General features: G+C 36.6%; 1 protein-coding gene, 1 long non-coding RNA gene and 1 pseudogene across 4 annotated transcripts; 1 reads left to right on the top strand and 2 right to left on the bottom strand.

The window, feature by feature from the left end:
• Window positions 1–399: 399 nt before the first annotated feature.
• LOC131535832 (putative nuclease HARBI1) lies at window positions 400–6,369 on the top strand (annotated as a pseudogene).
• Window positions 6,370–12,971: 6,602 nt separating this feature from the next.
• Window positions 12,972–16,539, bottom strand: LOC131536557 (uncharacterized). Of its 3 annotated transcripts, none has more exons than XM_058769567.1 (10): window positions 16,436–16,539; window positions 16,065–16,138; window positions 15,806–15,907; window positions 15,500–15,705; window positions 15,231–15,327; window positions 14,579–14,967; window positions 14,301–14,404; window positions 14,066–14,210; window positions 13,850–13,976; window positions 12,972–13,586 (listed from the first exon to the last, which is right to left on the bottom strand). In XM_058769567.1, the coding sequence occupies exons 6-10, from the start codon at window positions 14,642–14,644 to the stop codon at window positions 13,249–13,251; spliced, it is 780 nt and encodes a 259-aa protein (XP_058625550.1). In that variant the 5' UTR covers window positions 14,645–14,967; window positions 15,231–15,327; window positions 15,500–15,705; window positions 15,806–15,907; window positions 16,065–16,138; window positions 16,436–16,539; the 3' UTR covers window positions 12,972–13,248. The 3 variants fall into 3 exon arrangements, with proteins under 3 accessions (XP_058625550.1, XP_058625551.1, XP_058625552.1); XM_058769568.1 differs by having other exon boundaries at window positions 14,579–14,646; XM_058769569.1 differs by having other exon boundaries at window positions 16,294–16,482.
• A 151-nt stretch (window positions 16,540–16,690) lies between these two features.
• Window positions 16,691–17,444, bottom strand: LOC131536606 (uncharacterized). The gene is made up of 3 exons (XR_009270022.1): window positions 17,215–17,444; window positions 17,038–17,084; window positions 16,691–16,932 (listed from the first exon to the last, which is right to left on the bottom strand). It is a non-coding gene; the product is annotated as an uncharacterized LOC131536606 (long non-coding RNA).
• Window positions 17,445–24,384: the final 6,940 nt, after the last annotated feature.

Raw genomic sequence — 24,384 nt, 5'->3', positions numbered from 1 at the left:
GTCTAGAGGTGGGTTGCACCAACAAGGATTAAGCTTAAATCTAGATTAAATCAAGGTTTATCTAATAATTCCATTGCACCAAACTTTAAACCTTGTTTAAAAATAAGCAGGCTTACATTTAAACCATCCTTTTTATCCTGGATTTAATTTCACAATAAATCTGGATTAACTATAATCTTCTTGCTCCATCACTTTAAATTTAGATTTAAATTTCAGTTAAGGATTCATTTTAAACTTGCTGTTGAGGAGGTTTCAATTCTCAAAATGGCAGCACTCCTCGCAGAAAAATAAGGGACCGTCTCAATCCTGTTGAGTTTTATGATGGTGATGAATTTTCAAAGCAGTACCGATTCAGCAAGGAATCTGTGATGAGATTAAATCAAAAAAATTGAACCTGCAATGAGACATGGCAGTGACCAAAATGCAGCCATACCTCCCATGCTCCAGCTTTTAACAGCCTTGCGCTTTTATGCTACTGGTTGTTTCCAAATGGTGGATGGGGACCTTTTTGGAGTACACAAGTCAACAGTGAGCAGAATTGTTGGAAGAGTCTCACAGGCAATTGCAGCCTTGAAAAATCAGTATATAAGATTTGCCCCAACAGGAGAAACATCTGCTGGATTTTACAGAAGAGCTGGTTTTCCAGGAGTTATAGGAGCAATTGACTGTACTCACATTCCCATTCAAAACCCAGGTGGAGAAAATGGAGAGCTGTTTCGCAACAGGAAGGGCTACTGCTCCATCAATGTTCAAGTTGTGTGTGACGAGAAGGCCCAAATCACCAACATTGTAGCTCGATGGCCAGGATCTACACATGATGGGATCTTTGATAACAGCCACCTCTGCACTCTGCTTGAAAGCCATGCATTTCAATGGATACCCCTGTCGCGCCTACCTACTGACCCCCATCCTGAACCCTTCAACGCCAGCTGAGAAATGATACAACACCTGTCACATTGCAGCAAGAGGTCTTGTCGAGAGGGTGTTTGGTGTTTGGAAAAAGCGGTTTCCCTGCCTGCAGAATGGGCTTCGAACACAGCTTGATACAACACTGGCAGTCATTGTTGCTCTGGCTGTGCTGTATAACTTTGGGAAAAGACTTGGAGATGAGGTACCATCAGAGTTTGAAGTGGATTACCGAATTGAGCACACAGAGGATGAAGGAGAGGAGCACAATGCTGCCACTGCAAATGGCAATGCTGTCCGGAGGACCTTGATTGAAAACCATTTCACTGCATACAGGCTTTCCTGTAGCTCAAATAGTAGAGCATGGCACTAGCAACGCCAAGATCATGGGTTCGATTCCCAGGGAAAGCAAGAGCTGATAAAATGTAAAAACTGTAACTTGAATGCAATGTAAGTCGCTTTGGATAAAAGCGTCTGCTAAAATGCATAAATGTAAATAATAGCAGTGTGTATTTGTATTTATATAGTGTATAGTAGCTATGTAGTAAAAGCAGTATAGTATACAGTTTATATATTTATGCATGTATGCTACTTTAAAAGTGGTCATTTTTATGCGGCACACATTCCTTACCTTACATTAATTATTAATTAAAATCCCATTTTTTGTATTTAGTCAATACTGCCCTTTTTCTAAGGGCAAAAAATAATTCACCTTTTCAAAAGTTTCACCTTTTCTTTTATTACAGTAATACGACAGTAACATGCATTTATGATATTACAGAACTAACAATTTACAAGTTCTATATTTAATCAAACAAATATATGAATAAATAAATGGATAGTTGATATCTTTACAGAAGTAATAGCCTATTGTTTACTAGTCATATATTTAACAAACAAATAATTTGTTTTTCGTAATGTTTCCTTCATTTTCAATCTATTTCCCACATTGCTACAACTCACTAAAAACTATTTGTACTTGTTAGTTCTGTAGTAAGTTTTTCTTTTTGCATCTGTAATACTTCGTTTTGTAAAAGAAGCACCTCTCTCTGTAACTCGCCATTTTCAATTTTAATTACATTCTTTTCTTTCTCTAATTGTAGTAATTCAAGATGATTTTCGCTGAAATCACTCTTTTGTCTTTTGCTCTTTGGGGGCTCTGAGCATTGAACTTGATCTTGTGCCTGAGCTGCTCCATCGCTGACGCGTTTATTGAGATGGTCCTCACTGCAGAACACAAGATCCAGGGGGTGTTGTTGGATCTAGATCCAACTCCTCCCACCTTACATTTACCTAATCCTACCCAACCCCGCCCCCTGGATCTTTTGTTCTGCAGTGAGGGGCTACTGCGTTTATTAGGCACGGCAGGCGTGCAGGAACTGGTCCTTTCATCATTCGCATCTAGGATAAATATTGTAAGTTCCGCATTATCAAACCAACAATGTCCAGAGCAAAGAAATGTGAAAATGAATGCAGCCAGTGTTCGAATTGAGGGGGGGCTGGGGTGTCCCGGACCTCCCATAAGCATTAAGGGACCTCCCATAACACCCAAAAATATATACTTGGGGGGTCCCCTGGTTTTTCAATAAAACTATAATACTTGAAACACTTAACTAGTGAAAATTAAAATTAAATGAAAAGATTCGAAGGCTGTATTAAATTTAGACCTGCTCATGTTACATCGTATTTTATTTTTAAGCGTTTGTACAGCGTTGCTCATTATAACCAATCACACACGATTCTGTTGAGCTTAGGAATGCAGTGGCCAATCAGAGGCGGTCAGATTAGTCATCGCTGAATTTTGTTCAGACTGAAACTTGCGAATTCCCACATCATAAGCAATAAAAGTGCAGACGTACTTACGATAAAAGTAAGAGATTCATTTATCACACAGATTATAAGAGGAGCTATGAGTGCTTAAACACTAGCTAGACTGAGTACATTCTTTCACTGCATGATTCAGTCTAATAAAATGCAGAATATGCTCCCAAAATTCAAGATGGGGCAGAAAATATGTATATTTATATAATTTCATCTAGTTAATCAATATCACACGAAGAGTGCCATTTTTTCCCCCACGCAAAAATCACAAATGTGATATTGATTTTATAGTACAGTTCAATAAACAATAAGTTTATAGACTTACGTTTTAGACACCGTATTGCCTATTTTTGATTTATTTCGCCAACAAAAGCCACAGCAGTGTTTTGCATCTCTGAGCAACATTACAGTGTTTTGTTCCTGAATGAATCAACTGTTTAAATGATTCGGTTCAATAGCAATGACTCACTTATTAACAGTGACTTACTGCCACCTATTGGCGGTTTTAATTTCACATTTAAAGTATATATTTTTAAATAATTTCAAATATCAGTATTCAGTGTTTTAGGATTAAAATATCAAAACATTTATGCATTTGTAACTGCAGGTTAAATGCATTCATGTCTTGCATTAATCAGTGTGTAATACATCTGAATGCCACGTCAGACGCAGCTTCTGTGTTTCCTCTGCATTGCAAAGATGAATTTTGTTGATAATGATTTTAATAATAATGATATTCTAGGGGGAAAAAAAGACTTTATAATGGTAAAAATGCCCATAAAGGGTAAAAATCACTTTAAACTTGTTTTTAAAATATACATTTCTATCACTGCTGTGAAATGACCGCAGAATATGAAGAATATCAAAAACTTTAGGAGTCAGCTGTTCACTGCAGTCCTGCAGCGCAACACACTCAGTAAAATGTTGTCTGTTAGCGATAAAATCCCAGAAACTATCTATATACAGTATATCTATATATACCCAAAAGATATAATTTTTTGTCTATATTGCACACCAATAGATATTTAATTCTTATTTGCTGATTGTTTGCTCATAATTCACTGATCATCGTAAAATACGCTTTTATCTTAGAATTAGGTTTTCTCAATGATAAAAAGGACCAGACAAAAAATATGAATCATATTTATACTAGGTTTATCTGCGGTGGACATCCAACCCCGCCCACATTCAAGCAGGCACGGCACCAGAATTGTTAATCTACCGGGGCTAAATAATCCATATTCATTAAAAAACAAACAAACAAAAAAACAGCTATGGTACACACCACATTTAACAGAAGCATTACCACGGGATGTAGGGGTGCTGAGGGTGCTGCAACACCCCCTGGCGTGTAGGCCAAGAAAAAATGGGGGTGCTGGGTGTGCGGTGTTAAAAATAAACAAATAAATGAACATTTTGTAACAGAAAATAAATAAAACTCATTTTATTAATTTGTATATTCATTAAAATTAATAGAAAAATGAAGCCTAAGCCTACAAGACAATAAGGAACAGTAAAACATGAATTAAGTTGAATCAAATTGATTGTGAAAGTCGTTTCAACTTAAACTGACTTAGGAAGTCGTTTGTTGCCATGACATTTTGATCATATTATTACCCGTAACATGTCTGTGCCGTACCCAAATCAAGAATTAACAGCCATTTCTACAGCCATTGCAAAGATACAGAGAAAGATCGAGCGTACCTCAACAGCAACCAATCTCACATTCTCACATCTGCAGCGCTTATGTTGATCTTTAATGTTTTTTATTTTAATGTTTTAATCCGAACACAGAGACTGGTATTCTCCTTACTCCAAATTTTATTATCTAATAGAATAGTACACTGTGTGCAGAATTATTAGGCAAGTTGATATTATGGTTAATACACGTTAATACACGAAGACTGATTTTGTATAGGCTTTATGGACAGATAAGTTGAGCGTGACTCTTGAAGGACCAGCATCACATCCTCTTGTACCACTGTTTGAAGAATTGATCTTCCAGAATCTGGCAGTAAGTTTTAGGAGCTCATTTTTATTCCATCTGCTATCCTAAAAAGTCTGTCTTGCAGAGATTGATTAAAATGAGCTCCTAAAACTTACTGTTAATTCTGCACACAGTGTAGGCATCATGAGAGGGGAGTTTTACCCCTCTAACCAATGAGATAAAAGATGACATATATTGTACGCAAGCCAAGAAATATACATTATATAAAATGGAAATATAGTCAGGAAGTGAAGAAGATTTTTATTGTTAAATATCTGAATTAATCAAGTATAATCAAGGTGAATCTTGCCATAAATATATCTATTTAATCTTCCATTATGTTCTAAGGCCTCTGTGCAAGAAACCGTCTACGTGGCAAAATGTACAGACAGAAAAACATCTGGAGAAATGGGGGCTTTTTCCTTTACCATAACAAGTCTAGGAGGTCTCCTCTCCTAAGGGAGAGATAGTATTGCATACGTAAGTGAAATGTAGAACTGTATACATAAGAAAAATTCCTAAATGTATAGGAACCTGCCTCAAAAACTTGTATATATACCAGAGCCAAGAAACATTCGGCAGACTTTTCTGCAGAAGGGCCTCGGCTTTATTCTTGTTAAATAAAGTCTATTTTTCTGGTATCAAACTCCGAGACTGTGCTTGGTTCTTTGAGCAGCGGTGGAAGACACTACAGACGTTCTGGACATATTAGGAAATACACTTGGCCGAAGAGAACTACATCTATATGCCAAGTGTCGATAGTACAGGCTGAACTCAGTCACCTCCGAGCTAGAAGGCCCTCCTCCTCTTTTTTTTTTTTTTTTTTTTGGGTGTTGCCATATTTTTTTTTTTTTTTTTTCTTAATGCTTGAACAGACAGTACAAGAAGAACATAGTCAAGGGATCACATACAAATCCAAAAAATAATGACCAATAGTTATAAATTAAACATAAATGACAAACACACACACATACACTTTAATAAAATAAAAATTGTTACAAAAAAAATAAAAATAAAAAAAATAAACAAGAAAAGAAATAAAACCATCATATGTGAATGACATTACAATGACATTGCAAAGATATACAAACAAATGTACATAAGGAAAGCATCTAAATACAAGGATTTTCTTTACATACCTCTGTATAATATTTCAGAAATCTTAGGGTTTTTTTTTTTTTTTTATAAGATGAAGAGATTTTAGAAGTGAGTTTAATTCAATTTTAAAAAGGGGATAGGATGGATAACTATTTGCAAATTTTTGTTTGTGAATGAAAAATTTACCATATAAAAGGAAAAAATTAACAGTATGTTCCAGGGGTTTATTTTTAGTATTATCATAATAAAAAATAATGTCTTTTAAACTAAAAGAATGTACAACATCGGCAGAATCAAATATATGAGAACCTAGGTCAGACCAAAATTGCTTGGATATAGGGCATTCAAAAAACAGATGTACTGATGTCTCCTCTGCTTGTTTGCAAAAAGAACATGAGCTGTCAATGTCCAAATACTTAGAAATATTAAAATTAACAGGATATATTTTATGTAAAATTTTAAAATGTGTTTCCTTTGCCTTATTAGAAATACAATATTTCCCAGGTAAAAGCCAGGATCTTTTCCAGTCTATATCATCAACCAACGACCTCCAGTAGAACTTTCCTGTTGAAGAAGTTTTCCTTTTAAACTGAAAAATTTGGCGCACATGCCTATTATTACATTTCTTATCTAACAGATCAACACCTTCCAACAGCAAAGTAGATTGAGTAACACCTGAACTCCTTGGATTAAATAAAGAGTGACTTTTAACAAGGCCCTCCTCCTCAACTGAACATTTGAAACCTAACAGCGCGTCAATTCTACGCGGACCGCAAGCGCTGTGATTGGTCCGCTAGAACCCCTCCCTCCGTATGCACTTGAGTTTTGTGTGTGTTTATGAGCACTGTAATAGTTTAATGTCACACCTTCTTATTTAAAATAAAACAAAGCAAAGAACAAGTGTCTAATCATTTATTATACTATAGCATTATACATCAGTAGTTGTCCGCGACAAACAATGTTGATCTGCCGTGGTACACGTCCTTGTGGAGATTGAAAGAATGCCATCTTCTCCTGTTCCGTTGTTGTCCCCCTTTTTGTTGTTTTAAATAATGATTTAATGATTTGACATTTATTTACCGCCGTTTTATGACGTCAAAAAGATTTGCACGCGCAGGGTAAGATTTGTGAAAGTGTACATAAGATAGCAAGCGTAAATTAATTTTGCATTTGCAAGAAAAGAGTTGTAAAAGTGCAAATTGCACTTCAAGCATAAGAAAAAAAGATTTGCAGCCTTTTACTGTTTTTTGTAAGTGTATATCATGTATTGTGAAACTGCAACTTCATGCTAAGACAAAATAAATATGATTTGTATTCTTCTGACTTTCATTTTTCCGCGCTTACACTTTTGGCACTGTTGTTTCGCCCAAATACAGCCAAAAGTATTGCAAGCATGTGCCCAGTGTTTTGCAAGTGAAAACAACCGTATCAAGAACTGCAAATCGGATTGACCGCCTAAAACCCATATGTGTGTGTAGAAAAAAAAATCATTGCAACTGTCTATATGCCTTTTTGTGTGCATAGAGCAAAATGTTCCCCAAATAACCCGCTGTGTACGTCTGCGTCTCTGCGCTTGCAGTTTTGGCACGATTCTCTCACTGATTTCAGATTTGCAAGAGTGTGTGGAAGGCGGGACCTTCTTCTTTCAGCCAATCAAATGAGGCTTTCGCTGATTTACTCTTATCTGATTGGTTCAATAAACACAAGTCATTCTTATTGCGGGGATGGTATTTTTAATGCACGGATACATTTAAAATAATAAATTAATAATACAATAAAATAAAACAAAAAAGCATGATCCTTTATAAGCTGTGTAGGCTACCATTAGGCTGACTACCATGTGTTCATTCTGAATTTCGAGCTAATATTAGGAAATTACATTTCTGTGTATTCACTCTATTTATCCTAATCATCCTCCTCTTCAGCAGACCATATGATATTAGTTTGTAATCTTGATGCTACTGAAAGTATCTGCACTACTATGCATAATTTCACCATGTCTCCTGATCAGGTTGATGCCAGATTTTTGTTTTTCCTTTAACATGTATTTAAAGGAGATTTTACTGTACTAAATATTTACCCCTAAATTATGCATTTACCATCTGTAATGCCATGTGAAACCACTAGATGGATGTATAACCATATAAAAATTTCAACATTACTGTGTAGTTCTTGGTTTCTGGGAATATTTGATTAAGACATAGTTACTTTGCATTTGGTTTTTCATTTAGATGCATATATTTAGACATTATTAAAGACTATATTTTGTCAAAGTAGTTGTAGTTTTTTAAATGTTGATTTGATTTGGTGTCAGTGTTTGCATTAAATCTGGAGACAAATTTGATTGTAAAGTTTAACATCATTTAAGAGCCCTGTGAAGGGAATTTCTGTTGCTGGAACAAAATTAATTATTAGCCAATTGGCTGATGATACGGCATTGTTTTTAAAAGATCCCTCTCAGATCCCAATTGCCTTAACGTTTCTTTTATCTTTCTCAAATCTGGCCTTCTGCTTAATTTTAATAAATGTGAGTTACTTCCAATTAAAAAATGTGCTACATCTTCTATCTGTAATATTCCCGTTAATGAGAATGTAATGGGAACAATGCTGGTAACCAAACAGCTGCTGCATGACTTTCATAGTATGAAAAAAATAAATAAAAATACACTATTGGAGTCAATGGGGCCCAGAAACCTTCTTCTTATGAACATTCTTCAAAATATTTTCTTTTATGTTGAGGTGAACAAAGAAATTCATACAGGTTCAGAATAACTCGAGGCTGAGTAAATGATGACAGTATTTAAATTTTTGGGTGATCTATCCCTTTAAAATCTCATCATACAATGCCAGGAACTCACATAGCCTACTACACTTCACATGCAAGCTTTATCTTTAACCAGTGGCGGTTTTAGGCATGGGCGAACGGGGCAGCCGCCCGGGGCGGCATTTTTTCATGACACGTGGGGGGCGGCACAAGCACTTGGAAAAAAAAAAATCATCTGCGACGCTAAGCGGTTTTCTATTATCTATCATATTATCTATCATATAAATGTGCGGGGAATTGGCAAATTGGCGCCCCTGCTTGTTGAGAAGGTCCCGAGCACAGAAGCTGTGTGAGAAGTGGAAAGGGGAGGGGGTGCGGCCGCGGGGGACAGTTCACCTCTCCCAAATTAGTGGGACAAGTGGGCTAAAGTCAGTCACACCCAGGGGCGCGGGAAGTGTTTTTTTCATGTGGGCAACTGTTTAATTGTTGGGAATATAAAAAAAAAAAAATCGGAGTGTCTATTTAAGTGCAAATAGCTATGTTGCTGGCAGAGGCTATTTAGATTAACTCCACCCACAAATGTATGATTGGGATAGTCAAATATGCAAAAGACGGTTACTAGTTGTCAGATTCAGTGGTGCAGATGGTAAAATTTGCGTTACACTTCTCTCGACACGATCGACCTTTTTAAATTTCAAATCACATCACATCAGAAAAGCATTTATTTTTAATAAAAATGAAGGAAATAATCAAAGAGTTGAACATAAAGTATCGGGTAGGGTTAGGGTAGGAGTAGAGAGGGCTTTTGTCCCAATAAGGTGGCATCCATTTAATAATTAGAAATAAAATTTAAAAATTACACTCAATAAGTTATTTCATACTATTTTATAATGTATTACAATGCAGAAGTGCAGATAATTGCCACTATTTTTGCAATAAGTAATGTTTTTCTCTAATAATGTTTTTCGCCATGTTTTTATTTTATTTTAACATAGAATAAATAGAATCTAAAGCTATTTGCACTGTGTAAATAACATATCACTAAAGAATACTGCTATTTTCACTTTGTGGTTTAGTCTTGACTTCTGGTCGTGAGTGACAGTGTTGGGGGATGGGAATCTGTTGATTGTCGAGTGCCAAATAAACACAGAGTGTTTATTATGTATATAGAGTATATTTATTTAAGTTCTGATAACTTATACTGTTTTGTGCAGAATTGTGTTTTTCATGTTGAAGGATTTGTGCAATTGAGAAATATAAGCTTGTCTTACACTTATATTGTTATAGTAAAACTGTTTGTGCAAAATTTCTTAGCAAAAGAACCTAAACATTTTTTTTTCTCGAATGGGGGCGCTCAGAGGGGTCTCGCCCGGGGAGTAATTCAATGTAGAACCGCCACTGTCTTTAACTATAATGTTCATGTAAGACACAAATGACTGTTTACGAGGATACTTGCAAGGACGGGCATTTTGACACATAACTATATGTATTTGAACGTTTAAGCTCAAGGCGCGAAAAATAACTCAAGTTTATGCAGTGCTTTACGCGCAGGTGCGCGCCGCGCGTTTTTAGGCTGTAACGCGTGCATTTGCCAAAATAAATTCTGCCCCGCTTCTTAATGTCCCTAAACAGTTAAATTTGTTTTTAAACCACAATGTTTAAAATGAGTTTAAATGATAAGCGCAAAACGATTGACATTTAATCAGGTTTGTGATCATTTATTGGCTTCCTTTTGCTTGGTCAGGGAGTGCATTTGAAAAGTAGCCAATCGAGACATTTTTCAGAAATGCCAACAGCAATAGAACCCCCCTGACTCACAACTGGTTTAAGAAAATACTTTTAAGAGAAAAGAAAAGGATCCCACTGTGTTTGCATTGTCTCTTGTTTTAACAGATATTCAGGACATATCAGTAATAGTTGAAATAAACAATAATTGCATATGTCCATATTATTTTTTTTTTATATAAAAGATAACAATTATTAAAGCATTGGAAAAAAGTAAAAATATAAACAGGGTCTCCCTTTGTAATTCCCTTAAATGCATATGCACATTGATTTAATTTGATATAAAAATAACATTTTACTTTTACTTCCTAGATACAACATTGTGATATTTGGAGGAGTGGATGGTTTTTCCAGAAAGGTAACTGGCTGCTGCTGTACACCTATGCCTTTGTTAAAAAGAAAACAAAAAACAAAACAAGTGTAGTATATAAACAGATCTACAGTAGATGCTTTTATTAATCATCAACCAAAATCCACAAATTATTTTTTCTTACTGTTCCTTGATTTAATATTTCATTTTTGTTGTATAATAGTGTCTTTACTTCAATGCCACCCAAGCAATTTGCTAAACATACTCATGCTTCCTGAGAGAACAAAACGATTGACATTTCTACCTGATTATTTCTCAACCCAAAAGCGAATATAGGCCTATAGAGGTTGTTCAAACACAACAAGCAATATACATCCATCAAGTTAATAATCAAACTAACCTAAAATCTGTGGCAACGATGACGCTATGTTTTTATCTGCTCCATGTGTCCGGTCCACTTGCTGTTCCACAACTTCCACTCCATCATCGGCTTTAGTAAAATAACCTGATAGCTGGGAATTTTACTGACTAACTCGTGTTTCTCCCTCTCTCCTTATTTTTTTTATTTTTTATTTTTTAAAGAATAGCCCCTCTTTCACATTTTATTTTTTTATTTTTTTTTAATAGTTGACATTTTTACTTTTCGAAGATTGTTCTTTGCATGACCATTTCAGATTACGCCAGAACGAAGCGAAGAGAGGTGAGTGCGGACGCAGCGGTCACCTGATAGATAGGCTACACAGGTCTTTCAAAAGCAATATATAAAATAAATGCATTTGATTGGTAAAACAAATTAAAATGTGACGTTTCAATCTCTAATGGTACTGCACTGAAATTTATGGAAAAGCTCCACTAAATAATAGCGCTAATAAGTGGGGGGTGTGGTGGGGCTTTGGCGATCGGCGCTACCAATGACCAGTCAATCTACTCCACAGCCAATCACGGGCCCCCTCCTTGCTCGGGCCCCGGGGCTTCAGCCCCGCCTAGCCCAATGGTTAATGCGGCCCTGGCTACACTGATGGGTGTTTCGAGAAGCACAGTCTTCAGACGAATGAAAGAGTATGATCTCTCTGTTAGGAACATGTACAGTACCATCAATGATTATGAACTTGACAGTTTGGTTGCTTCCATCAAGAATGATTTACCAAACGCAGGCTACAGGATGCTCAGAGGGAGACTGGAGTCATTGGGCCACAGGGTTCAGTGAAGAAGAGTTGCAGACTCCATGCATAGGGTTGATTCCTTGGGTGTCATCTCAAGGCTGTCAGGTCTTGGCTGTGTTGTACGCAGAGTGTACTCTGTACCAGGGCCCTTGTCTCTGGTACATGTAGACACAAACCACAAGTTAATCAGGTTTGTGATCATTTATTGGCTTCCTTTTGCTTGGTCAGGGAGTGCATTTGAAAAGTAGCCAATCGAGACATTTTTCAGAAATGCCAACAGCAATAGAACCCCCCTGACTGTGGATCTCAGTCTCAAAGTACTACAACCTTCTACACTCTCTTGAAGAGAATGAGCTTCTGGACATTTCATGTACAGATGACATATTCTGTGTGCATTATGCAATTCTTCCACGACTCAAAAGAGACTTGGAGATATTCACTGAAGGCTGGAACCACCATCCACTCCGCACTGAGGGAAACCGGAGTCCGACACAGATCTGGGAGATTGCACAGATGCTAAACACTAATGTACATTCTGAGAACCTTGCGGTACGTTTTTGCTGTAAAGATGGGTGTTTCTAGATTAATAGCATCAATGCACAAGTACTAAATGTTTCAGAAGCAAAGACCTAGAAAGACTTGATATCTTAAATATAAATATGACCTTATAATTTTTGATGATCCAGTGAAACAAATTGAAATAATGATACTATGCCAAATCTATGATTTTTTTTAAATACATTTATAGGACCTACAAGAGCCAGACATTGACTGGGAGACTGCTGTTGACTGTGATGGCCTTGACTTTGAAACTGGTATAATAGTGCCTGAATACGAGTGTCCTCTGTCTGAAGAGATGACGACTGAACTACAAACTTTGGTTGACCAAACTGACCCAAACATTACTGATGAACAGCTATACATTGTCTGCTATGAACATATAAAACGACGGCAGACACTCTGTTAACCTCTTCAGCTCTGACGCTCACGTCAGTGGATTCATCAACCTACCACACACACCAAGGAATTGTTTTTCAGCTTATCTTTGAGTAGGAGTTTTGCCATGCTTTGAAACATTGTAAACATGTCTTTGTTTACTTGCTTTATTTTTTTTTGCACTATTATCCAAAACAAAGAAAAACATGTAAAAAATTCTGAATTCTTAGAAGAAAAGAGTAAGGAAAGCATCAGAAATACTATAAATGCATCAAAACTGCACTGTGTAACTCTAATAAGTACTACTATAAATTACAAGGTTTGTTCACGAATGCATACAAAACTGCACTTCATATTGTAATAAAAAATTAAAAACATCAAATTCAACTTCATTTGTAGACTTCTGTAACAAACATGACAAGAGTCTTTAGAACAGTCCTGAACAATGATACGGAAAGTGAGCTAGAGTATTCTCTTTCTAACAGCCATGAACAATGGCCTGTGAGATCACATTTTTAAATTCTGCATATGTACCAAGGTGTGAAACTGGGAGTGTGACAGAGCGAGAACATGCATTAACTACAGGATAGCAGATGCTATGTGTACCATAACGCACATGGCATTCATGATCAAATTCCATAACAATTTTGAAATTTTCACGGTCTGCATGACTGCGTGGTACATGAGATTGTCCCGTCAGCCACTGACAGAACCTAGCGACATTAATGGGAGAGCCACTGATATTTCTTGCTTCCTTGTCATTTTCATCTTTGGTCTCCTCTTCAGGCATTTCTTCTGTATTGTTTTTGCCCTCTTCTGATAAAATGATATAAAATCATTGGGAGTTAATTGTAATGATGATTAGAAGCTTCATCAATAAAAGACTTCAGGCAGGTTAAGGCCAATTTATACCACCAATTTAAACTTTTCCTACTAATTACTTTAGCTTAAATTAAAAAATAAAAATAAAATAATTCCAAAGAAATAAAAATCCTTTCCCAATTTGAAAAATTATGAAACAAGATAGTCCTCAAAAAAAAGTTAGTGTTCTCTACTCTATTAGTATTGTTCATTTTCACCTTCATCCTCCACATCTTGTACAAAGTCCTGCAGAAAGTTCACCACTCTTGATTCTCTCTGACGCCTCATTGTGCCGTTCTCACTCAAGACAGGCGATAGTGTCTTGACAAGGAAATCAGCGTCCACCTTAAGTTTACAGAGAAAAAGTCAAACCAAATTTTTTGTTGGAGAATGATTTAATGCAGATTTTGTAGTGGGTGTTATTTATTGCTTGCCTTGGTAAAAGATCCTGGAACAAACAGCTGTCTGCAGATGTCCGTATCTTGCTGGACCAACGTGAGTAGACCATAGAGCTTCGTGCCAGAGCAGACTCGTTGCAGCATGGGAAGTAACCTAACCGTAGCATGCAGGACTACAGAGCTATAACAAAAAGTAAAATAAATAAGGTTTAAAAAAAAATTTAATAAATAAATTCTACAAGGTGAGCTTACATTAAAGGAGACGTCTTACCGCATAATGTCTTCTTTCCTTTCAATGGACACTGCCCCCGTGTATCCACATAACAAAATCCTGTCTGTGCACTCCATCAGGGTTGTGTGGTCAGCTGCCTTAATCTTTGATCAAAACCACATTTACTCAAGTCACACATACAATATAAAGGTACCTTAGTTTAGTGTTTTAAGTTTACAAGAATACAAAAAATAATAATGTTAAGAAGAAGAAGAAGAAGAACTACATAAACAAAATTATGATTCACAATGCACTTTCACCACATTTAAATAACCTACCTCTTTTATTAGCTCCATGAGTTCAGGGTCTGTGACGTCCCTTTCAGTTATTACTTCCGGATCCATTTCTCCCGTGGATATTTACATTTACATTTAGTCATTTTGCAGACGCTTTTATCCAAAGCGACTTACAATTGGGGAATACATAAAGAGATTAATCTTGAAGAGGCAATCCGACAAACGAAGTGCTTGTAACACCAAGTCTCAGGCATTGTTTAAATAAGTACAAGCTAGCAAGGGAAGGAATAAATAAGGAGAAAGAGTTTTTTTTTTTATGTGTAGGGTGAAGTGTAGGGGTGAAGGATATGTAGTTGTAACACCACTCCATAAAAAAGTTTGGTGGTGGCCCAACTTGTGTGATGCTGACAGAAAATATCTCCCCACTAGTTCTGCAATACAAGAAAAAAATTATTTCTGCAAAATGGGTAGCTATACCAGGAGTAGTGAAGATGTTTGAGGGAAAAAATAAAAAAAGTACAATAATCTGAAAGATGTGATGTTGAAAACTCAATACATATAGCCCAATTACTAGTTATCCTTTTGCAAAAAAACAAATACACAATTCATGAAATGTGATGTTCTGCGTGTATGTTTGGGTGGTTTACATTCATTTTGGTACACAGAAAACCGTTACACCGTATAATAAACCTACTTGAAGTTGTGTTTGTCTATGTCCGTCATTGAATATTTAGGGGTTTTGCCATTTTCTCCTCCCTCAAAGAACCGCTTCTCTATTCCAGTCATCATTTCTTTTCAGAATATTGAAACCGAGATCCATCAAGCACAAAATACATAGTATCAACCATGAAAAGATATGTTCTATACATCCTACATTTGTAAGACTGATGAGTGTTACCACATAAGTTCATAGAACACAAAATTTATTCTTATGATCAAAAACAAACAAACAAAAAAACCTACCAGTTAAAAATTCCTTCCTCAAAGCGCCATTGTCAACGCCAGCCTCTCCAATAAAAGAAACTCTGAGAGGATTTTTGGGGGAAGATTTTTTCTGTCGCTGCCATTGTTTTAGGCCTCTCTCAAGCATCTGGTCTCTGGTAATGCAAATACTGAAGATGCTGGTTTCATCCATCCTTTCAGAAAGGCTTTTAATGACATCAGCAATGCTTTATAGCATTGGGAAAAGAAAAAAGAAACCATTTAGAACATTTATATTATTGATGTAAAACAAATTAACTTTCTGAAGAAAGCGTAATGTTACAGTACCTTTTAATCTCTTGATGTGCCTTAAATCATTTTGGACATATGTCTGTTCCATCACTTTCTTCAGTATCATTCAGTACATTGGTTTCGGTTATATCATTGGCTCTGTTGGAATACATGGCATATGCTTCAGTCATACTAAAAGCATCTCATCTTTCAGTATGACTAAAGCATGTTTCACCTTCAACAGCATAACAAAACGACTGTACAATACAAAAGTTTGCTTCTGAAAATTATAATGCATTGGAAAACTAAGAAATACCTTTCACCACAAAAGCTTGCATGGATCTCCACAAAGTCACGGGGGTAGAACTGCTCACAGATGGGACAGGCTGTCTAGAATGTAACCCAGTGTTAATAAATACATTAGAACTGTATTTAATATTATATAAAACTAAACATTTGTCTGAGGTTAGTGCTAAAGTAAAGTTTACAAGGTCATCAAAATCAATAAGGCTCATTCAAAGAGACGTGGACTGTTTTGCTTTTACTTTGACATCAGGAACGTTCATAGAAGGAAGATCTAAATCTGAGGAGTCTTATGCAAGATAAATAATATTGAAAGGTTTAAAGTATGAATAATAGTAAATAGGATTTAAACTGGAACTTAAGTCTGACTTCTAATGGACTTACTGTCACAGAAGTGCCAAAAGGGAGAGTGTGATGTGGAGAGTTTGTAACATCCATGGAAGTACTGGTTGATGGGTCGACATTATCTGGAGACCTTTGAAAATCTTCAGACTGCAAGAAAACAAACAAACACACACACACACACACACACACACACACACAAACATTAGCCATAGGACAAAACAATTATAATGTATTCATGTAGACTTCAAAGTACATTTTTCCTTGCCTGTTCATCCAAGTCAGTTGACAGTGTCATGGTTTCACAAGATGCCACATGTGCTGCTAATAACTGCACTGGCATGTTATCTCCACATGTTTGACATGTGGCTTTTGGCATTTTGGCAAACTCCTTGGCTGAGTAGGGAAGAGGGGAAGTATCGAGTGTTCCTTGCACTGGTACAATGTACAAGGTTGACTTTCCACGAGAAATTGAGTTGAGGTAAGCACCTGTGTACCCTTCTTACTCAGGGGGCACACATTTCTTTGTCCAGAACCACCTACAAGGAAAAATATTTAATATCTGTACAATCTTAAAGTCAGTCATATTTACCATTACACAACAAACATCAGCCAGTAGAAAAGGTGGAAAGCATCAATCTTACCAACAGCCTTGTACAACATCCATGCTCCTTTCAAGTTTCTTGGACAACTGTGTATCATTAATATTTTTAAAAGAAAAGACAGTGTAAGTATATTCCTAATAGTTCTTTTTTTTTTTAAAGCAATTTTTCAGTCAAGAGTGATATACACCTACTTCCTCCTGCATCAACTCAACTCACCCATGAATGGTCAGCATCTTCTGTGATGCTGATGGTTCTGCGATCCATTCCTGCTTGCAAGAGGGTTAACTCTTCCGAGGTTTTGGGTGTCTTCTCCATATATTTATTTACAAGGTAAAACTGTATTGGGAAACACTTCACAGTACATAACTCTCTTTTTAAGTCAATATGTGATCCCCTTTTCACTGGCAATTTTTTTTTCCCCAAAATGTTTCCCAAATAGTCCTGGGAAGGACCTATAACAGAGTTAAATCAGAGATGAGACCAGGTAAGAGAAATGTCCTAAAAGTAAAACAATGTTAAGCCATACACACAGAAATTTAATTTTCAAACAATGATGAAAAATGAACAAAAATGGGTAACACTTTAGAATACTGTTCCATCATTCTTAGTTACTACAATGTTAATCGTGCATTAGTCACTTGTTCCTGTATAGTTATTCATTAACAAAGGATCAGTATTCTAAAGTGTTACCCAAAAATGCAGTCAAAGTTTATTACATTGAATATGACAAACCTTGCCATGCTCTGCTCTACTGTGGCATTATTCTGCTGTGGCTGGTTTGCAGAATCAAACTCCTTATGATTTGCAAACACAGCAAAACCAGAAATGATTAATAATGATCATCATCAGCATTTAATACTGTTTATTTTTATAGATCTGATGAGATAATATAAAGTGATGACACCAAAATCAATCCTCACTGTCTCTAGGTGCTGGCTTGGACGGGACACCACCCGCCGTGCAGCATCCTGCAGCTCCCCCTATCATAACAGCCCACAGAACATTATTAGATATTTTAGGCACACATGAGCTGATCATTTTGTACCGCTCAAAAACTAAAAGGAATACAACACCATCGACTACACTGACCACTTGCATTTAACTAAAAGGGAATTGTCATGTTAATGACCGGCAGTTCTCCCTGCAGCACTTGCTAGAACTGAGAGGCGGGGGGGAGGGATATATTTTTCATAGCAATTTTAAACCCCATGGATTATACACTGTTGCTATGCACGATTTACTTTTTGTCACTGCAAATGTAGATGTTGTACTTCTTTTTCCTCTGACAACACCTTGCTGATTCTGGGAAAATGCGGTTAAGATTCCCGCTTGTTGAGTCTGACGTCATACATCAATGTTTCCGGGTTCAAACGCTGTACTGTAGTGTTTCCAAAAGGAAACCGCAAAAAAAGGTGCTAATATGCTCATTATGTGCTGTAATACTACCGAAAAAAAATAATGATCCCAAAACTTATTATCCATACGGAATTCTCAGATAGCCAGACTGCAATCTTTTATGAAAATCATTTGTGTGACGGATAGTGGACGGATAGTGTACGCAATGTTTTTAAAAGATCAGCTTAAATGTGCGATATGAATAAATAATGGTAAAAAACGGATTTATAGTATTTTACATTAATTAATTAATTAGTTAGTGATGAAAGCAGTCAATCAAATGTCATGGTCGGTGTTGACCAATAACAGGAGCGGAGACATCTGGCATTTGATCCCCGCCTCCAAAGTCTCAAAAGTCAACTTGTCGAGCGAGCAGGGGTTGAGCAGCTGAGAGGGCATAGCGTCGAGCGAGCGCTACTCAGCGCTGTTCTCGCGAGAGCGCGTTTCCGCGCGCAGATACTAGGCTTGTTTGAGATGCGCCTCGCCTCGCCTGAAATGTATGCGAGAGTAGGCGGCTGCAGTGAGGGGAGGAGTGAAATAAGCGCAGTCAAGACGGACAGTTCTGACCTCTCGAAGCAGAACGAGATCAAACGAGATCAAAGGCAGATATCGCCTTATTCTCACTCATATGCTGTGCTGCTGATAAACATGATGTAATTTCAGTTCTGTTGCTTTTATATGAATATAAATATGATGAACAAGACACTCAAAGTGCTTGCTATTTAATTCCATACTAAAGGCGTATTTATCCTCCATTTTTATTTTAATTCAAACATGTATTTTAGATTTTTATAGAAAATATGACAAGGATCACATATCTCACACAGAGATCTCACTGTCATAGTGTTTGGGAATATTCATGCACAATTTAAATACATAATAGCATGAAATCAGATTAAAAAAATAAAACATTTTAGAAGAGAATGCAGCATCATGGTTGTCTGAACCAATGAGCATTAAGCTGTGTCCTCAGTCAGGCGTTTCCCATCATGCTTTTGATCAGCGCAGTCGGTGGAGAGCAAACAACTTTGAGAATGTGTGCGTCGTTTGTGTGCATGTGTATAAACAACAGTTCGGCATGCTTATGTTTTGAACTGCACACAAGCAAGTTATTACTTACATAAATGTGTGTGTGTGCGCGCGATCCAGCAAGAGTGAAATGACTTGGGTAAAGCTGGTTTTATATTGGCACATTCAGACTATTGCATTCAATTACTTTGTTAACCGCACTATATCGGGCATTCACAAGTAAGTATGACATTAAAACAATACTTGCCCATTTTGATCGATTGTGAAAAAAATGTAGTAGGTTGACAATGATGTCGCTGATTAGAATTTGCAAACAATAACTTTATTGCACATATAATTAGAAAGTTATTGAACGCGGACATGTGTGAATGTGCGAATATAAAACCAACTTTCCCCAAGTAGTGAAATGATGCGGTTCCTCAAAGAAAGATACTGTGCAGGGGTTCTGTGATCAGTGTACGTTATATCATTAAAAATGTGTTTCTGGGGGGAGGTAAGTACATGTGTGAGAGGGATGAAGTGTGTATATGAGTAGAGTAGGTGAGTATGTTATGTATTATAGAAAAGGGGGTTATAAAAAATTGCACATTCAGTTTATGAGTGAACTATTTATAGTGCACTGATTCGTATAACACAAAATTAATGCTGACTGAATGTGCAATTTTTTTTTTCTTTTTATAACATACTGTGTGGCCTACTGCATATGCAGAACTGTCAGTCCTTTCATTCAAATGTTAACACTTTGTGATAATAGGAACACATCTTTAGAAAATTAAATGACAATTATATATATGAATAAAAATATGTTGTGACAAAATCTATTTATCCCCTTTAAATTTGATAAATTTAAAAGGTGTCTTAGGTAATTCAAAATCAATCGTGATAAATCTGAATTTATCTCATTACATAAATTAATAAGGTAAGGTTTAGAGGTTTTTATTACAATTAGCCTAATTTAATCAACCAATGCAAGTGTTTTACAGGCTGTTGTTAACGTGACTGAATTGTTTGCTTTTATGAAGGCTATTATTGTTCATTAAAACTGACATTTAACAAAAAAAGGCAGAGTTGTGCTTGTCATATTTCATTTTATTATACATACAGTGAATCAGAGTATATGTGCACATATTACCTAAACCACATATTACTGTTTTATATTTTTAAATGAAAACAAAGAGTGTTGTGTTTTATATTTTGAAGAAAACGAAAAGGCAGTGGTGTTTGATATCATTTCGTTGTATTGTAATGTGTGTACACGTTGCATGAACCACATTTTTGTGGCTATTAATATTTTAAATGAAACAGAGGCAACGCTGTTTGATATAATAGCTACTTATAGTTTCACTGTAATACGTGCGTTCCATGAACTACATTTTTGCGGCTAATATGATTACATGAAGACAAAAAGAGGCAGTGTATTTCGTCGTATTGTCGTACAGTGTAGATAACTTAGGCGAGCTGACTGACTTTATCAAGTATGCTGCTGTTCCATTTGCAGAATTACCGGACTTAATTGTGTCCTCCCGTCCTCAGGAGCTTGCACCCCTGAGTCAGCGATGCAATTCATTCAGGGGTAATCTTAATTTTTAAGTAGTAATACTTACATTTATAGTATAAAATCAACAGTCTTCTCCAAAGGCGAGATCTTCAAGCAGTTGCCATGAGGTGTTAGTGCTCCTGGAGGGCCGGTGTCCTGCAAAGTTTAGCTCCAACTCCAATTAAACACACCTGGACCAGCTAATCAAGGTCTTACTAGGCGTACTAGAAACTTCCAGGCAGGTGAGCTGAGGAAACTCTGCAGGACAGTGGCCCTCCAGGACCACGTTTGGACACCCCTGTGTTTTTCCTTTTTTTTTTCTTTTTTATTATTGCCTAACTTATAATTACATATAAGATGGTTGTATCTAACAATGAACAATCTTATGTCATAAAACAGCAAACATGAATATCATGTGTTCATCATAGTATGAGATTATATACACAGAAAAAAGCACAGTGGTTAATTAAATATAATAATTCATCATGATGCTGTAAGGGGAATTTACAGTAAAGACCCTCGGACCAGGTGTGTTGAATGAAGACCAGAAGTCAAGAGATTCGATCAAAAATGAAGAAAATTTACTGAAGATAGTTTGCAGCAGAAGTCAGCTTCAAGACTCACAATCTAGTTCGTAGGCCGCTCTGCGTACAATTCAAAAACACCAGCAATTATACCCTAACAGAGGTTGCTAATTGCGTCGATGCATAAGTCATCAAAATTCTGATAGGTTCTAAAAACTAGATAAACTTAGATAATCTCCAAATATGGACGTAAACGCTTCAAACATATCTCCATCAGATTGGGCAGACGTCAGCGATCAGGGATCATACAAGATAGGTGTCTTCCGGACACCCATTTTTGGTCAGGATGGTGGCAGCTGACAGAGACAGTCTTCTAACACACACAGAGAGAGAGCTACCAGCACACACACATACACACAGAGCACTTATCAGAACTTCAAGGCTGCCTTGACTTCGTTACACACACACTATGACGTTATTATCTCAGAGAGTAGAAGTACAGCATAAAGCAGGATTCTTTTAATATCTCATAAGCGCACATAAGACTACACATTTCACTCTTGCCATAACCAGAGGTGGACAGTAACGAAGTAAATTTACTTGAGTATTGTACTTAAGTACACTTTTTGCGTATCTGTACTTTACTCGAGTATTATTTTTTCTGGAAACTTGCGACTTTAACTTCACTACATTTGAAAGACAGATATCGTACTTTTTACTCAACTACATTTATATCAAGGTCCCCAAGTAGAAAGTCGTTATATGTAGCAGTTTTTACAGTGTGTGCATTTTCAGATTCACTGAACCCTTTTTTTCTGCAAAAATCCGGACTCCGATCTGCCAGGACCTTCCTGTGTTGCCAAGTGTTACAGTATTTCAACCCATTCTCACACCCAACTCGTCACATATTGAAGCTTGGTCAGGACCACTTGGCGTCGCTTTTTGACGCTCAAGGTACCCCTTAGCGTCATTTTTTGACTTGCAGGGTCCTCCGTTGTTTTAAATAGGAAACCCTTAGCGTCAATATGCCGACGCCATACTGGGAATTGTATCGTCATAATTAAATTATATATTGGGTAATAACATTGCCATTATTGCATATATGTTGGGGTGTGATTTTTCAATGTAAACAGCCACAACAGTTTTATTTATATTACATTATGAGCACATAACCCAACCCCTGCCCCTAAACCTACCATTTGTCAATAAAACACAAGATATAACAGGCAGATACAACTACCGTCATAATTTATTCAAAAATATTAATATTCCAAGTCTTCCGAGGCAAAACATTTGATATGTGAGAGGAGTAGACGCGATCGCCGTCTCAGTCCGCCGTTAAGCTCATCCTATGCTGCAGTCTGTGCGCGAATTCAAAAAATGCCGCCAGAAGAAGCCTTGGTTGTGAAATGCTATTGGCTCTTGTGTGTCTCGTGACCGATTGCGTTATGCTGTTCTGACAGGCTATTGGCTCTTCTGTGTCTAGTGATCAATTGCGTCATGCTACGGGACGGGAGTATCTTTTTGAATGAGATGTGAGCGCGTTAACAGAGCGGGATCATTTTCAGCGATTAAAACCTTATGATTTGCTCTCTTCTTCTCATAAAGACTTCGTATGGCTTCAGAAAACCTAGAATGCAGCACGACTTGTTTGTAATGCTTTTATACTGCTTGTTTATGGGCAGTTTTTGCAATAAATACCGGTGACTGCACTTACATTTGCCTGTTACGTGTTTTATATTGTTCAGAAGTGGGTAGGTTTAGGGTAGGGGTGGGGTTAGGTGCTCCAATAAAAGTATAAATGTATATAAAATTATTTATATTTTTTACAAATGCATGCAAACCATTAAACTAAGACAAACAACGGAGGAGAACGTGTTGTCATTTTCCATAAGCGTCTTGACCTGACGCATAATGCAAGCAATTGAAAGCAATGGAGATCCTATTTTGTCATATACTGACGCCTTGGGGCACTTTTGGCGTCTTCATAGTGACGCGAAAGGCGTTTGACCATGCTTCAGTTTTTGACGCCTTGGGAGTGAGAATGGGTTGAGTATTTCTAAGCCTGAAGTTTTCCGCCTAGTTTTGAATGGACATTTCGCAGATTTTTTTTACGCAAATCTGGCAACCTCGGGATCTTCCCTACTAAACTAATGTAAATGTCTGCGCTACTGCACAGCTAAAAGCGCTCTAAAAAGGCATGTGTTAACTCATTAAAGCCCTTTGGAAAATTAACCATTTTTTTACTATAGTAACCATAACTATGGTGTTTGCAGTAAAATATATATATATATATAAAACTTAGGCCTACTGGTAAATTGCTGCTAAAAACTGGTCAGGGAAGTATGTAAATCTGAACATTATTTTATTGTCAAAACACTGGACATAAATACATATATATATATATATATATATATGTTTTTTTTTTTTTTTTGTGCAAACAAATGATCAAAAAGTACGTTAAATGAAAACTTTGGAATCTAAACTGGGAATCAATAAGAATTGAAATCAATAAGCAGAATCAGAATCGGAATGGATAAAATTCAAACAATACCCAACCCTAGCCACATGTTGTGAAGTTCACTGATTTCTGAGCATTTTATGAACACTGATCAGTTGATGGCAAAATTCAAAAAGATGGTTATTTGGTGCAACCTTCACACCCATGGCCATACTGAGAGAGTATGATCCAGTTTTCTGAAGAGACTAAAGGTTTGTTTTCTTTTCAATGTTTGCTTTGTTGCCTAAAATGAACCATATCATAGATTTCAATATCTCTTTGAAAAAGAACTTTGTAACTTTTAAACAAGTATTAAAATGAGTTCAATGTAGTTGTAGGAGTGTTAAATAAAAAAAAATAAATAAAGATGATTTTCTTCATTCAGTTGTTCCATTTCTATA

This window comes from Onychostoma macrolepis, chromosome 03 (genome assembly GCF_012432095.1).
Source record: "Onychostoma macrolepis isolate SWU-2019 chromosome 03, ASM1243209v1, whole genome shotgun sequence".
NCBI lineage: Eukaryota > Metazoa > Chordata > Actinopteri > Cypriniformes > Cyprinidae > Onychostoma > Onychostoma macrolepis.
Note: the sequence above shows the minus strand (reverse complement) of the source record. Positions and strands in the feature narration are given on the sequence as shown.

Coding starts and splice junctions, on each gene's coding strand:
- LOC131536557 (XM_058769567.1), bottom strand. CDS start 14,644: ATGGATCCGGAAGTAATAACTGAAAGGGACGTCACAGACCCTGAACTC. Junction 14,211..14,300: donor AGGAAAGAAGACATTATGCG/GTAAGACGTCTC, acceptor TTTTTGTTATAG/CTCTGTAGTCCTGCATGCTA. Junction 13,587..13,849: donor ACAAGATGTGGAGGATGAAG/GTGAAAATGAAC, acceptor TCATTTTATCAG/AAGAGGGCAAAAACAATACA.